The sequence below is a fragment of the Rana temporaria genome, chromosome 3 (genome assembly GCF_905171775.1).
Source record: "Rana temporaria chromosome 3, aRanTem1.1, whole genome shotgun sequence".
Taxonomy (NCBI): domain Eukaryota; kingdom Metazoa; phylum Chordata; class Amphibia; order Anura; family Ranidae; genus Rana; species Rana temporaria.
In genome coordinates, this window is record NC_053491.1 from 422,571,983 (window position 1) to 422,585,622 (window position 13,640).

Below are 13,640 nucleotides of genomic sequence, written 5' to 3' on the forward strand. Positions count from 1 at the left end.
CTGATGTGGCGGCAATCAGGAATGCTGTTGCTATCTGCAGTGGTCTAGCGACATTGTGACTGGTGTGGCAGTAAATCAGGGACACTGTGGCTGATTGCTCTGGTATGGTGAAACTGTACGGATGTGAAAATCATCAGGGACACTGTAGTTGTCTGTACTTGTATGGTGACACTGTACTGATGTGGAAGTCATCAGGGACACTGTAGTTGGCGGTTCTTGTATGGTGACACTGTACTGATGTGGAAGTCATCAGGGACACTGTAGTTGGCTGTACTTGTATGGTGACACTGTACTGATGTGGAAGTCATCAGGGACACTGTAGTTGGCTGTACTTGTATGGTGACACTGTACTGATGTGGAAGTCATCAGGGACACTGTAGTTGTCTGTACTTGTATGGTGACACTGTACTGATGTGGAAGTCATCAGGGACACTGTAGTTGGCGGTTCTTGTATGGTGACACTGTACTGATGTGAAAGTCATCAGGGACACTGTAGTTGGCTGTACTTGTATGGTGACACTGTACTGATGTGGAAGTCATCAGGGACACTGTAGTTGGCTGTACTTGTATGGTGACACTGTACTGATGTGGAAATCATCAGGGACACTGTAGTTGGCGGTACTTGTATGGCGACACTGTACGGACGTGGAAGTCATCAGGGACACTGTAGTTGGCTGTACTTGTATCTTGACACTGTACTGACGTGGAAGTCATCAGGGACATGCAGTGTCACCAGCACAGCCAGCGTCGCTAATCACTAGCCACCACAGTGATACTCTACTGGTGTGGCTAGTGATCTGGGACTTTGGCTGGCTGCTTTAGTGACACGATATACTAACAAAAGATCACAGAATATTTCTTACAGTGCAAATCATTGTAAGAAACAGAAAACACTGGCTGCAACATGACACTTGTTAACATACGTAATCACTGGGGGTGCTATACTAGCCGAGCGGCAAGTGGTCAAAAGTTATTTTCAATCCTTTTAAATCTACAGAATTATTTAAAATATTAGGCATTGATCCTGCTATGAAGGTATTTGTTCAGACACTTCTTGTTATGCGATAACGACATTTTCTACCCATGTCCCAGTTGGACTCTTGCATTGTCATTCTGTCACTTGAGCTTTAGGTTAAGACTATGAGCGGCTGTGCAGATGCTCAATGTACAGACAGACATAGGTTTTCTGATGGCAACAAAAGTGGACTATCCTGAGAAAATTCCTGCAGCCATCGTTGAGGAGCACATAGACAGGAAGTGACTGCAAAGAGGTTGCAGTAAGTCAGCAGTACTGAGATGCAAAATAAAAATAAATAGGTCAAAAACAGTGTTTTCGAAGAGGCAGAAAAAAAAATCTTTATGATTCACACTGCAACAGCAAAAATTGTCATGTAGTTTGGGCTTACATCAACTTTAAAGTTATAGTGCAAGGAAGGATAGCTTAAAGATTACTTGGTGGGCAGAGAACAGAACGGAATGACAGCGCCTGCATACAAATAAACCGCCAAGCTACTTCCTGTACAGGAACAGTCTACTTCATTATTGGGTGGATCATCAGGACTCTGAGGTGATCACTGGGGCAATAAATACGGTGTCCGGGGTGGAGCATCTGCAATCAAGAACAAGGCAAAAATAAGATAGTCTTCCTTTACATCGAGAAATCTTTAGGATTACATAGACCTGTCCTGATAAGAATGATCAACAATTGCTTTCCTGTATACAGCACTCTGTGAAACAGATTTCCTCTGTTAAAGCAGAACTAAAAACCCATCGATTTATCGATTCCCAAAATAGGCAACATTAAAGGCATGACAACTGTCACAGTTACTTGGGCTCTCAGCTGAACTGTCAGCCTAACAAAAAGCTGGTGTCAGAACCGATACATAACTGCATGTGCAACACCATAGACACTGCGGATCAAATAGAAGACAAGATGGCAGCTTCCCTGTAAAGGACAGACGGGTTCAGTTCTGCTTTAAAACAGAATGTAAAATAGTTTTCTACACATTTAACGATCCGGACTAAAATAAAGATTCCTTTAAAATATATATCATATTCAGATTATTATGAAATATTGCACATTTGGTGTATTTTGGCTGCAATTTCTGACCTCTCCCTATGACAGGGCTTGACAAATTTGCTTTGAACCTAGGAGCCAGCTAAATAAGTTTGGAGCCAGTTTTTTTTTTTTTTTTAAACCCCCACCTCGGTGCAGACACCCCCAGTAGTACAGACACCCCCCTCAGTGCAGACACCCCCAGCAGTACAGACACCCCCCCCCCTCAGTGCAGACACCCCCCTCGGTGCAGACACCACCAGCAGTACAGACCCCCCCCCCCCCTGCTGTACAGACACCCCCCCCCATCGGTGCTGAACCCCCAGCAGTGCATGCCCCCCCTTTACAGACCTGTGTGTCCCTAGAGCCCCTCCTCCTCTGTTGATGTAAACAGAGAGGAGGGGAGGCGGCTTCATTCCGCTCCGCTGAGGGACACAGCCGCGGCGTGAGGCACAGGGCAGTGAGCGGAGTTCGTGGTGCCGCTACCCACGGGTGTCACTCGTGTGCGGCCCGCACCCGCCTTGCAACACCACTGCTGACAGCCCGCTACACCCCGCACTGCCCAACTGACACAGAGCCGCCCAGCTCCACACAGGGCTTGCCCCAGACATCGGATCCGCCCCCCCTGGACAGGGGACCCACCAATCCCGCCCAATCAGCTACCCAGCTAGGCTCAGCACATGCCCCAGAGGATGGAAGGCCCAGCCCCTTTAGGACAAGAATCTCCACCGAGACCCGCTCAGCTTGGAGCGTGCGACCTGGTGTTAGCAGTAAATGGGCTGACAAAAGCTCAGGCGCCAGGATGCAATTTCTAGTCGCAATGGCGACCTGGCGCCTGGTATTTGTCGAGCCCTGCCCTATGAAAAGGTTAGTTGCCTGGCTGTCCTACGCAAAGTCTCTGACTCAATAGTTTTGCCGATCCCAAGTTCTGACATCACAATGACTTCACCTAGCATGTTCACTCATAGGAAGTATGGATGCCAGAAAACAGCCAGGCAACAAGCATTTTCTGCAGAAAGTTTAACAATGACATGACCCACAGGAAACAGGTACAAATGCTACTTATTACAGTCACAAACTTTATACAGAGATTATATATATATATATATATATATATATATATATATATATATATATATATATATATATATATATATTATATATATATATATATAGCGCCATTCGTCTTTGCAATAAGTGAAAGAATTACAATATAGATGTGTCTTGTATGCAACAACCTGTTGGTTACATGAAAAGAGACTCACCTCTATTTCTCTCAGGTGAGACAGCGATTGGAACCTTGGGAGCTGTGATGGGGACATCTGGAAGATTTACATCCAATTGACTCATGTCAAAAGCTGAAGTTAACAGAGAATTAATTGTATGAAAAAAAAAAAAAAAAAAAAAAAACAGACCTCCAATCTACAAAAGAGATTTACATATTTACATTAGAAAGTAGAAGGTGGGTTAGAACCCATGCCAGTTCTTTTTTGGTTTTCCCCATTTGTCCCACAGTCACAACAGGAAGTGAGAGGAAATCTCTCCAAAGTGATGGAAATCCCTGGTATACTCAGATACAGGTCAACTCTATGGACCCTGAGGTCACACCCGCACAATGCAGCATGGATACTGGGTATGACAAAAGTGAACCTGCGTTTTATATATATATAATCAGAGACTATAGGGAATAAAATTGTGGTCAATGCAACTTTTATGCCACAGTATTTGTGCAGCAATTTTTCAAACGTGTTTTTTTTTTTGGAAATAAAAACTTTCATGAAGAATAATAATAATAAAATACAAATAAAAAAACACTAACAAAAAACCCCCACTAAAGTCAGCTCAATTTTTTTGGTATAGTGTGAAAGATGATGTTATGCGGAGTAAATAGATACCCAAGATGTCACGCTTTAAAATTGCGCACACTCGTGGAATGGCACCAAAGTTCGTTACTTAAAAATCTCCATAGGCAACACTTAAATTTTTTTTGGTTTTACAGGTTACCTGTTTAGAGAGTTACAGAGGAGGTCTTGGGATATAATTGTAGCTTTCGCTCTAACATTCCTAACAATAACTCACATGTGTGGTTTGAATGGCGTTACATATGGGGGCACGATGTATGTATACGTATATAAAAAAGGTGCTAAACCAGTGAAAAAATTGGATATAAAATAGGATGAATGCGCTAAATCAACCCTTGCTATTGTACAGTACACATCGAGTGAGAATATATATATATATATATATATATATATATATATATATATTGTTTGTAAACACTCAGATGTTCAAACAAAATAGAAAAACAAAAAAAACAAAAAAATATATAAAGTGCACTTGTGCATCAGTGCAAACACTGTGAAGTGAAAAACACCAGGAAAAAGCAGCAAGAAACGATCCATTCACAGATCCAGCATGTAGACCGACTCAATGATATGGAGCACCTGCGATATGCTCAGCACTTCACCATACCTCCCATCCACAGTCCAATACTGCCATTTGCTGATTCAAAAAGCCAGCTCACAGAGAGGGGAGAGAAAAAAAACAACAAAGGAAAATGCTCATAGTGTAGTATGGCCGAGAAAAAAAACAGAGATTGTGGACTGATTAGAGAAAACACACTCACAAATCCTCTGCACATAGACAGCCTGTAGATACAAGCTCAGTGCGGCAATCTCCTCATGCGGATGTATTTTCGTAGATCGCATCACTTAGGCCGCGTACACGCGACCGGTCAAAACCGACGAGAATGGACCGTGGTTCAGTTTCATCGGTCCAAACCGACCGTGTGTACGGCCCATCGGTCTTTTGTCCTTCGGACCAAAATTTTAAAACTTGCTTTAAAATCGAACCGATGGACCGCTGACCAATCGGGCCAAGCCGATGGTTAATACACAAAAGCATCGGTTCAAAACCCCCACATGCTGAGAATCAAGTCGACGCTTGGAAGCATTGAACTTCGTTTTTTTCAGCACGTCGTGTGTTTTACGTCACCCCGTTCTGACCCGATCGGTTTTTGAACTGACGGTGTGTACACACATCAGACCACTTCAGCGGTGGACCAATGAAAACGGTCCGTCAGACCATTCTCATCGGATGAACCGGTCGTGTGTACAGGGCCTTAGGCTTCTCCCCCACTAGTATCGTCACTGGTCACCCATGAATAAGTCACGTGACCAGTGACGATACTAGTGGGGAGAAGCCCAAGTGACGCAAATGTGTGAATGGAAACCTAGAAAACGGGTGCAACATTTGCCATGTAATTTTATGTTTTCTTTTTAAACCAAGCTCAGAACAAAAATAAACAAAAAGTGTGTATGTATAAAGTGCATAGTCACCTCTATTATTCTGCAGAGTAGGAAGCCTTTGTGGGGAGATGCCCCCCACTCTGAGTGGTCCAGTAGGGACATCAGGAAGGTCTGCATGAACTTCTTGGAGAATCTCGTTCAGCTCTTTCTCCAGCTCGTCTGCATCCACATCTGCAGCAAGATAATAAGTCAAACATGAGAAGTGATAAAATGTTTACTTTCATATTGATTTTTTGCTAGCTACATGGACTTAACTCAAAGTGAACATTTAATTTAAAGCTTCAAACAGATTGCAAGCAGGCAGGCTATTGTCGTAGAAGAGACATGCAATATAATACACTGCCTGGATGCATAGCTCGGCTTACCTTGCTGGCATTGTCCCTGCACATGTGCAGAAGTTAGATCATCATGCGCCAGACAATAGAGCTGCCAGAATACCCACACCAGGGAAGAAGGTGCCTATGCCAGCAGGGACCCAGACTGTTAAGCAGGACATAGAGCAGGGGGTAGGCAACCTTGGCCCTCCAGTTGTGGGGAAAACTACAAATCCCAGCATGCCTCTGCCTCATGCCTGTGATTGTCAGGGTCTTGCAATGTCTCATGGTTTCACTACAGCTGGAGGGCCAAGGTTGTCTACCCCTGACAGAGTATGCAATCTTCTTTCCTGCAACCATGCGTTGCAGGAAAGAAAAAAATCGCTTGATTCCCCCCATCAATACAATAGATGGGGGAATATCACCTGCGGAGCTATTGTGTTCTCCTAGCAGGAAGGGGGGCATAGGGGTTGTCCCTGTCAGAACACTGTGGTTACTGCTAGCGGCTATACCAGCTAGTAATAATCGCATGCTAAAAATCTGACATGCTGGTTGTAAAATGTGGTCGATGGATTGACTTGGGTACGATCAGCCTGCTCATAGATGGATCGAACCCCAGTTGGTCCCTGCTGAACCGGCTGAGATTCAATCCATATATAGCTAGCTTTAGCAAGGAGGCAAGTCTATTGCCTTTAGTTCTGCTTTAAGTGTCACACTTGATTACAGTTCTCAAGTTGCACAAAAGGAGAACTCTACTTACCAATATCCCCAGGCACTGCTCCAGCCAAGGTCTCGCTAACATCATCCTGAAGGTCACAGAACTGCAAGAAACAGCAAAAGGCAGTCAAAGTGTTCTCAGTGATGCGCTGCATCCATAAAGAGCAAAACAAACATGGCAATCGTCTTCATCAGCCCTCCACCCCTTTTCTCATTACCATTTAGCAAATTTTAAAAACAAGATAAAACATAAAAAAAAGATAAAGAAAAATCTTCATAAGACCAAAAAGTCTCAAAGGGGGCTTTTACTACTTATAAGTGGTGTGAATCCTAAAAGGTTATATGTGGTGACCTAGGCCAGCGTTTCTCAACCTTTTTCCAGTCGGGGCGCCCTTAAAAAGTATTTTCAGTCTTGAGGCACCCCTGTCCAAGACTTGGTTCACGTCGCTGTGTGTTGCGGAACACGCGCAAAATCACGCTCGTCCTTGACACACAGACAAATGTTCTGCTCTTTAGGGGTGCCATTAATTCTTAATGGTGCCCCATCCATTGGCAAACATGGGTTGCTTTTGTTGTGGCACAATTAAAAAAAAAAAAAAGGGTACTGCGGGTAGGGAAATGAATGGGCTGCCCTACACGCAGCACGCATCCACACAGAACCAAGAGCTTGTTCACATGTCTGGCTGGAGGGGCAGTAAAACCACATGGTTGAGCTGTTTTTACCACCCCCAACTTTTGCCCCTTTAGCTGCAGAGGCAACAGCTGGGGGTGTAAACATGCTGTGGCTGCAGCTGGAGGTATACCCAGGGTGAATGGGGCTGCACTGCAACTACCCCGCAACTGTGTGCATTGCATTTTCGGGCTTAAAACAGGTGGTGAGGCGGCAAGATATGCCTCTTTACTGGCTGACAAATGCCCCTGAAAAGCGATATGAACACAAATTGCTTTTCAGAGGAGCAGCAGTCCTTGCTGCTATCTCGAACAAGCCCTACAAAAGTAGTTCTGATGGTACAGGAATGGGGGGTCAGAATTAAAAGTAACATACATACAGATGCGCACGCACACAAACAGACACATGTACAAACACACACAGTGTGTGTGTTTGTATGTGTGTCTGTGTGCATGCGCATCTGTCTGTATGTATGTTACTTTTAATCCTGACCCCCCTCAGCACTGCGGGCAATAATACCGGTGGTGGGAATGCGTAACACATTCTGAACTGCCAGCTCTGGGACAGTGCGTCCACCCCCAGTGCTCCCTCTCCTCTGTTTAGAGAGAAAAAAAAAAAAAAAAAAGAGGGCCTTTGCATTTTCTTTTGACGCGAAGAGGTCCACCTCTGGAGATCCCCATCTCTTGGCCAAGAGACTGAAGACCTCCTGATTGAGGACCTACTCGCTCTCTCTCAGTTGCTTTCGACTGAAAAAGTCTGCCAATACATTCTTCTCGCCTCTCAGAAAGACTGCTGAGAGTGAGAGAGTGTTGATCTCGGCCCAGCCCAGGATGTCTGTTGCTAGGGCCAACAGAACTCCGCTTCTCGTGCTGCCCTGCTTGTTTAGGTAGGCTACGGCAGAGGAAGTGTCCGACCTCACCTGAGTGTGGTGTCCCCGGAGTTCCTCTTGGAAAAACCTGAGGGCCAGCCCCACTTCCCACAGTTCCTTCCAATTGGATGATCTCTTTAGATCTTCGAACCCGATTACAAGAAAGTGGAAAGATCCCGATCCGCCTTCCCCTGATGACGCTATTGACCTCTTGGATTTGCATAATTCCTATGAAAGGATTTTAGCGTCATCCTTGGGCTCTCTTCATAAATACTCAATCCAATGGGACCTCTGGAACGTCTGGTTCAAAAACAGGACATAATTCTGTTTACCTTATTTCCTCCGACACGTTGTTTACTATTCAGATAGGAAATATGAGAGGAGATAGCTCTCGAACACTATGATTCCCATATGGGGTGTTCGGGAAAGCTACCGTATTTATTCGAGTATAACGCGCACCCGTGTATAACGCGCACCCCTAATTTTCAATTAAAAATCGGTATAAAATCATTGTAATTGCCAAAAATCATTTATGTCCAGCCGTGCCCCCTGTATGTGTCCAGCCGTGCCCCCTGTATGTGTCCAGCCGTGCCCCCTGTATGTGTCCAGCCGTGCCCCCTGTATGTGTCCAGCCGTGCCCCCTGTATGTGTCCAGCCGTGCCCCCTGTATGTGTCCAGCCGTGCCCCCTGTATGTGTCCAGCCGTGCCCCCTGTATGTGTCCAGCCGTGCCCCCTGTATGTGTCCAGCCGTGCCCCCTGTATGTGTCCAGCCGTGCCCCCTGTATGTGTCCAGCCGTGCCCCCTGTATGTGTCCAGCCGTGCCCCCTGTATGTGTCCAGCCGTGCCCCCTGTATGTGTCCAGCCGTGCCCCCTTACCTTTAATCACGCGGCGCGCGGGAACATTACAGACAGCGTTCGTTTGAACAGCTGTTTTCCCTGCCACGCATAGTCACTCCCCCTCGTTCGCGATTGGACAGATCCGTCCAAGGGGGAGTGTCTACGCGCGGCAGGGAAAACAGCTATTCAAACGAAAGCTGTCTAATGTTCCCCCGCGCCGCGTGATTAACGTTGTAGCGGCGTTTGTGGCTGCGGCGGCGGTAGCAGCGGCGTGTGCGGCGGCGGTAGCAGCGGCATGTGCGGCGGGGGGGAAAAAGTCCTCGAGTATAACGCGCACCCAAACTTTGAACTTTTTTTTGGGTATAAAATTTTGCGCGTTATACTCGAATAAATACGGTAGTTCCTTTATTTTATTTGTTTGCTAATGTATTTCTTTCTTTTTCCTTTGATATTGTGATTTGATCTCTTATTGACTTGATACTATTGAGAAAATATTCTACAGAAAATACTCTACAATTTTTCTTATGATGATTGGTAGTATTATATTGCTTAGCCAACACATATCTGTATGTTAGATAATGAGTATTACTTTGTCTCCTACTGTTACGATGCATTGTGTACTATATGCTATTGTAATGCATTATTTTGTTTGATTAAAAAATATCAATAAAAAACGATTGAAATAGATCTTCGAACCCCCAGGTGCCCTGAACTGGAAGGGACCCCAGGTGAGCACCCCAGCCCTTGCCACTTGCGTCTGTGGTTATTACACTTTTCAGATATTGATTTGTAAAAAAAATAAAAAAATAAAAATTTAAAACCATTTACAATTTTCCTTCCACTTCACAATTATGTGCCACTTTGTGTTGGTCTATCACAAAAAATCCCAATAAAATACGTTTAGGTTTTAGGTTGCAACATGACAAAATGTGGAAAATTTCGAGGGGTGTGAATACTTTTAAGGCACTGCATTAGAAAAGATGAGACCATTTGCAGGGGTGTTTATTAGTAAACAAAAAAAAAGGCTGCAACTCTCTCTCTGCTTTACCCACTTGCCGTCCAGGGCAATTTTGATTTTCTTCATATACATGTTAAAAAGCTGCATTTTTTTTTTCTAGCAAATTATTTACAACCCCCGAACATATTTTCTGAAAGCAGAGGGCCCAGAGAATAAAATGGTGGAGAATAAGATAGCGCTGCCTCAAGTAAATAGATACCAAACATACCAAGTTTTAAAATGCACGCATTTGTCTCTCGTGGAACCTACTTTCTTTACCCTATAAGTATAGGAAATTTGGTTAAATAAGGTAAAGAAAGTTCCAAGAGAGAGATAAACAAGTTCGAGAAGAGACGTCACTGGATTACAGATAGGAGCAGTTTAACATTATGGAAGGGTCTCTTGCATTTTGTTTTTTATGAGCAAATGGGAACCACACTTACGTATGTAGGGTGCTAGGCATTGGATGTGGCCCATTTACCTTGCTAAAGCGCTGTTAGACCTATCTGTCTTGCACAGGGGTCATTGCAATCTGGCAAGCAGCTGCAGTATACATTTTCACACTAGGTGTTTCTTATTGGTTGGAATCCTTAACCTCTTATCCACCGCCCGCCGTCAAATGACGGCGGGAGGCAGACACTATTGTTCTGGGTGGACATCATATGACGTCGCGCCTTTTTAATCCGCCGCGTCACTGGGGACCAGGTGCGTGTGCCCGGCGGCCGTCGGGCACCCGCGATTGCCCAGTAACCGAGCAGGACCGTAGATCTGTGTGTGTAAACACACAGATCCACATCCTGTCAGGGAGAGGGGACCGATGGTGTGTCCCTTGTACATAGGGAGAACCATCGGTCACCTCCCCCAGTCACTTCCCTCCCCCCACAGTAAGAATCACATTAACCCCTTAGTTGCCCCCTAGTGTTAACCCCTTCCCTGCCAGTCACATTTATACAGTAATTAATGCATTTTTATAGCAGGGATCGCTGTATAAGTGTGAATGGTCCCAAAAATGTGTCAAAAGTGTCCGATGCAATATCACAGTCACGAAAAAAAAAAAAAAAAAAAAAAACCGCTGATCGCCGCCATTACTAGTAAAAAAAATAATAATGAAAATGCTATAAATCTATCCCCTATTTTGTAGACGCTATAACTTTTGCGCAAACCAATCAATATACGCTCATTATGATTTTTTTTTTACCAAAAATATGTAGAAGAATACGTATCGGCCTAAACTGAGAAAAAATTTGTTTAAAAAAAAAAAAAATGGATATTTATTATAGCAAAAAGTAAAAAATATTGTGTTTTTTTCAAACTTGTCCCTTTTCTTTTGTTTATAGCGCAAGAAAATAAAACCGCAGAGGTGATCAAATATTACCAAAAGAAAGCTCTATTTGTGGAAAAAAATGATAAAAATGTCATTTGAGTACAGTGTTGCATGACCGCGCAATTGTCATTCAAAGTGTGACAGCACTGAAAGCTGAAAAATGGCCTGGGCAGGAAGGGGTTGAAAGTGCCCAGTAGGCAAGTGGTTAATCACATGAATTCTTTAAACACAGGATGGGGCTTTATTTATTGAAATAGGAAGAATTAATTTCTTGGCATGCTATTATTTACTATGGAATCCCGGTTTCCCTACTACGCCGAGCAAGATTAACCTGTTTTGTAAACACACATCGAAGAATCATCATCCTCTTTTGTTACCTCCTGAATCTGATCCACCAAGTTCTCTGTCTTCTCCAGACTGACATCCTTCAGTGAAGTGCGCAGGGCTGTTACCCCCACCTCATAAGCAGATACCACCTGTCATCGATAGAAAGGATGGATTTTAATGTATAACATATACAACAAATGACAGGAGGACAAGGCTCTGGGGTCACGTAAATGTTTACCATGCGGTCAGTTTCTGCTATTGATATTCTCTCCAGGATGCTCTGTATAGTGTCCAGCTTATTCTGCAGCTCTGACAACCGTCGTTCTGACAACTTCCTGCGTCTCATACATCGCAGAGCCTAGAAAATAAAGACGAAGAATCAGTAGAAGAGATAGAAGGTATATAGCTCAAAGCATGATTGGGTTTCCATCATATATTGAAGAGTCCTTACTTCATTATTAAGGTCTCTAACAATAGGCAATTTAGAAGGAACATTTATTTTTACAAGCTAGTTTCTCACTGCAGCACCAGTCGTTTTTGCAGTATTTTAGCTGTGCTTTTCGGGCGGATTTTTTAAAGTCATCTGACAACTTGACCTAAAAAAAAAAAAAGTCCAGTTTTTCAGCGCCGTAAAAGCACTTTTAAGGTGCTTTGGAAGCGCTGCCAATTCATTTTATTGGGCAGCAGTGTTTTGGGAGTGCCATTTATAGCGCTCCCAAGCCACCCCAAAGATGTTGCTTGAAGGACTTTCCCAACGTCCCAAAAGTGCACCGCCCGAATGTAAAAGCACTCATTACAAAGAATGGGAGGCAGTTTTCAGAGGCTATTTCTAGCGCTAAAACGCCTGAAAACTGCCTGTGTGTGAAAAGGGTCTTTTAGTCAGCCTAGTAAAGATGTGCAAAGGAATCCCTGAAAATTCACAATAATATTTCATGCATGTGATCCAAAATAAATAAATAAATTACTTGACCCCAAACTATTATAGTTTAATCCAATAACTGATCCGAAGGAATGAGATTCAATCACCAACAACATATACAGTACATACATTTGTTTATAACAAATAAACTGAACATATACTCCATTATAAGTGGTTCTAAATCCTGCCTAAGTAGAGACCATGATGCCTGCTACTGCCTTAATACTGGATGTCACTTTAAACAAGCTACTAGCAGGCTTCAGTAAGCTTGCAGTAGCACAGTAATCACGGCTTGAAACATATTCAAAGCCTTCTGAATCCCGCTAGCATCTTGTTCACAGTGACAGTCAGCACCTTTAGGCCCCTTTCACATTACAGTGGGAGCCGCGGTGGCGGTATATCGCCGCTAAAAATAGCGGCGCTATACCGCCGGGATTGCCGCTGGAATTAGCCGCTAGCGGTGCGGTATTAACCCCCGCTAGCGGCCGATAAAGGGTTAATACCGCCCGCAATGTGCCTCTATAGAGACGCATTGCGGGCGGTATTGCCGCGGTTTCCCATTGTTTTCAATGGGAAGGAGCGGTATACATGCCGCTCCTCTCACCGCTCCAAAGATGCTGCTGACAGGAGATTTTTTTTGTCTCCCGCCAGCGCATCGCCTCAGTGTGAAAGCCCTCTGGCATTCACATTGAGTCTGCAGTGAAGGAGTTTTTCAGGCGGGATAGCAGCGCTATTTTTAGCGCTGTACCGCCTGAAAAACTCCTCAATGTGAAAGGGGCCTAAGATCGGTCCATAACATTGTTAAAGTACAGTTCCACTATTGCAGCCAAATTTGAATCACACCTACTTTATATATATTGTACATGTTCTCATTCACATAGCATAACTTAAAATAAAAATTGCTGCTTACAAATTTACTTTTATAAAAACTGCTATGCAGAAGGGGGCTGGGAAGTTAGTGTTTACCATATTGAACTATGTCTGTTCTATGTTGGCAGATCTCAATATCATTTGTAAACTAGACTTGAACACGGTCTGTCCTAACAAAAGATTAATGATCTAGATCACATATAAGGCCTGCTGGCCAAATGTGGCCCTCCAGGCCTTGTCGTCATGTGGCCCTCAAACCCAGTTTTGCTCCATTCTGCCACCTCCGACTCTTACCCTCCATTTCCCACTGTCACGTGTAAACACACAAAGCTTCTGTGTTCACAATGGACAGCTTTGCCCTCAGCGGCTAACAGATTCCTGCAAGCACTCACGGTGGGGCACGGTGGGGACAGCTCTCCCGAATCAGAGAAAG

General features: G+C 44.2%; 1 protein-coding gene across 2 annotated transcripts in view; it reads right to left on the bottom strand.

The window, feature by feature from the left end:
• Positions 1–569: 569 nt before the first annotated feature.
• The window catches only part of CHMP7 (charged multivesicular body protein 7), a 29,730-nt gene continuing 16,659 nt past the window's right edge, over positions 570–13,640 (bottom strand). The window contains exons 8-13 of one of the 2 annotated variants that reach the window (XM_040346182.1): positions 11,657–11,776; positions 11,469–11,567; positions 6,439–6,499; positions 5,395–5,535; positions 3,322–3,378; positions 570–1,609 (exon numbers count right to left, since the gene is read on the bottom strand). In XM_040346182.1, coding sequence (XP_040202116.1) covers positions 1,572–1,609; positions 3,322–3,378; positions 5,395–5,535; positions 6,439–6,499; positions 11,469–11,567; positions 11,657–11,776 — 516 coding nt within the window. In that variant the 3' untranslated portion in view covers positions 570–1,571. Of the gene's footprint in view, positions 1,610–3,321; positions 3,415–5,394; positions 5,536–6,438; positions 6,500–11,468; positions 11,568–11,656; positions 11,777–13,640 lie in introns of both variants that reach the window. The other variant, XM_040346181.1, reaches the window with a different exon arrangement.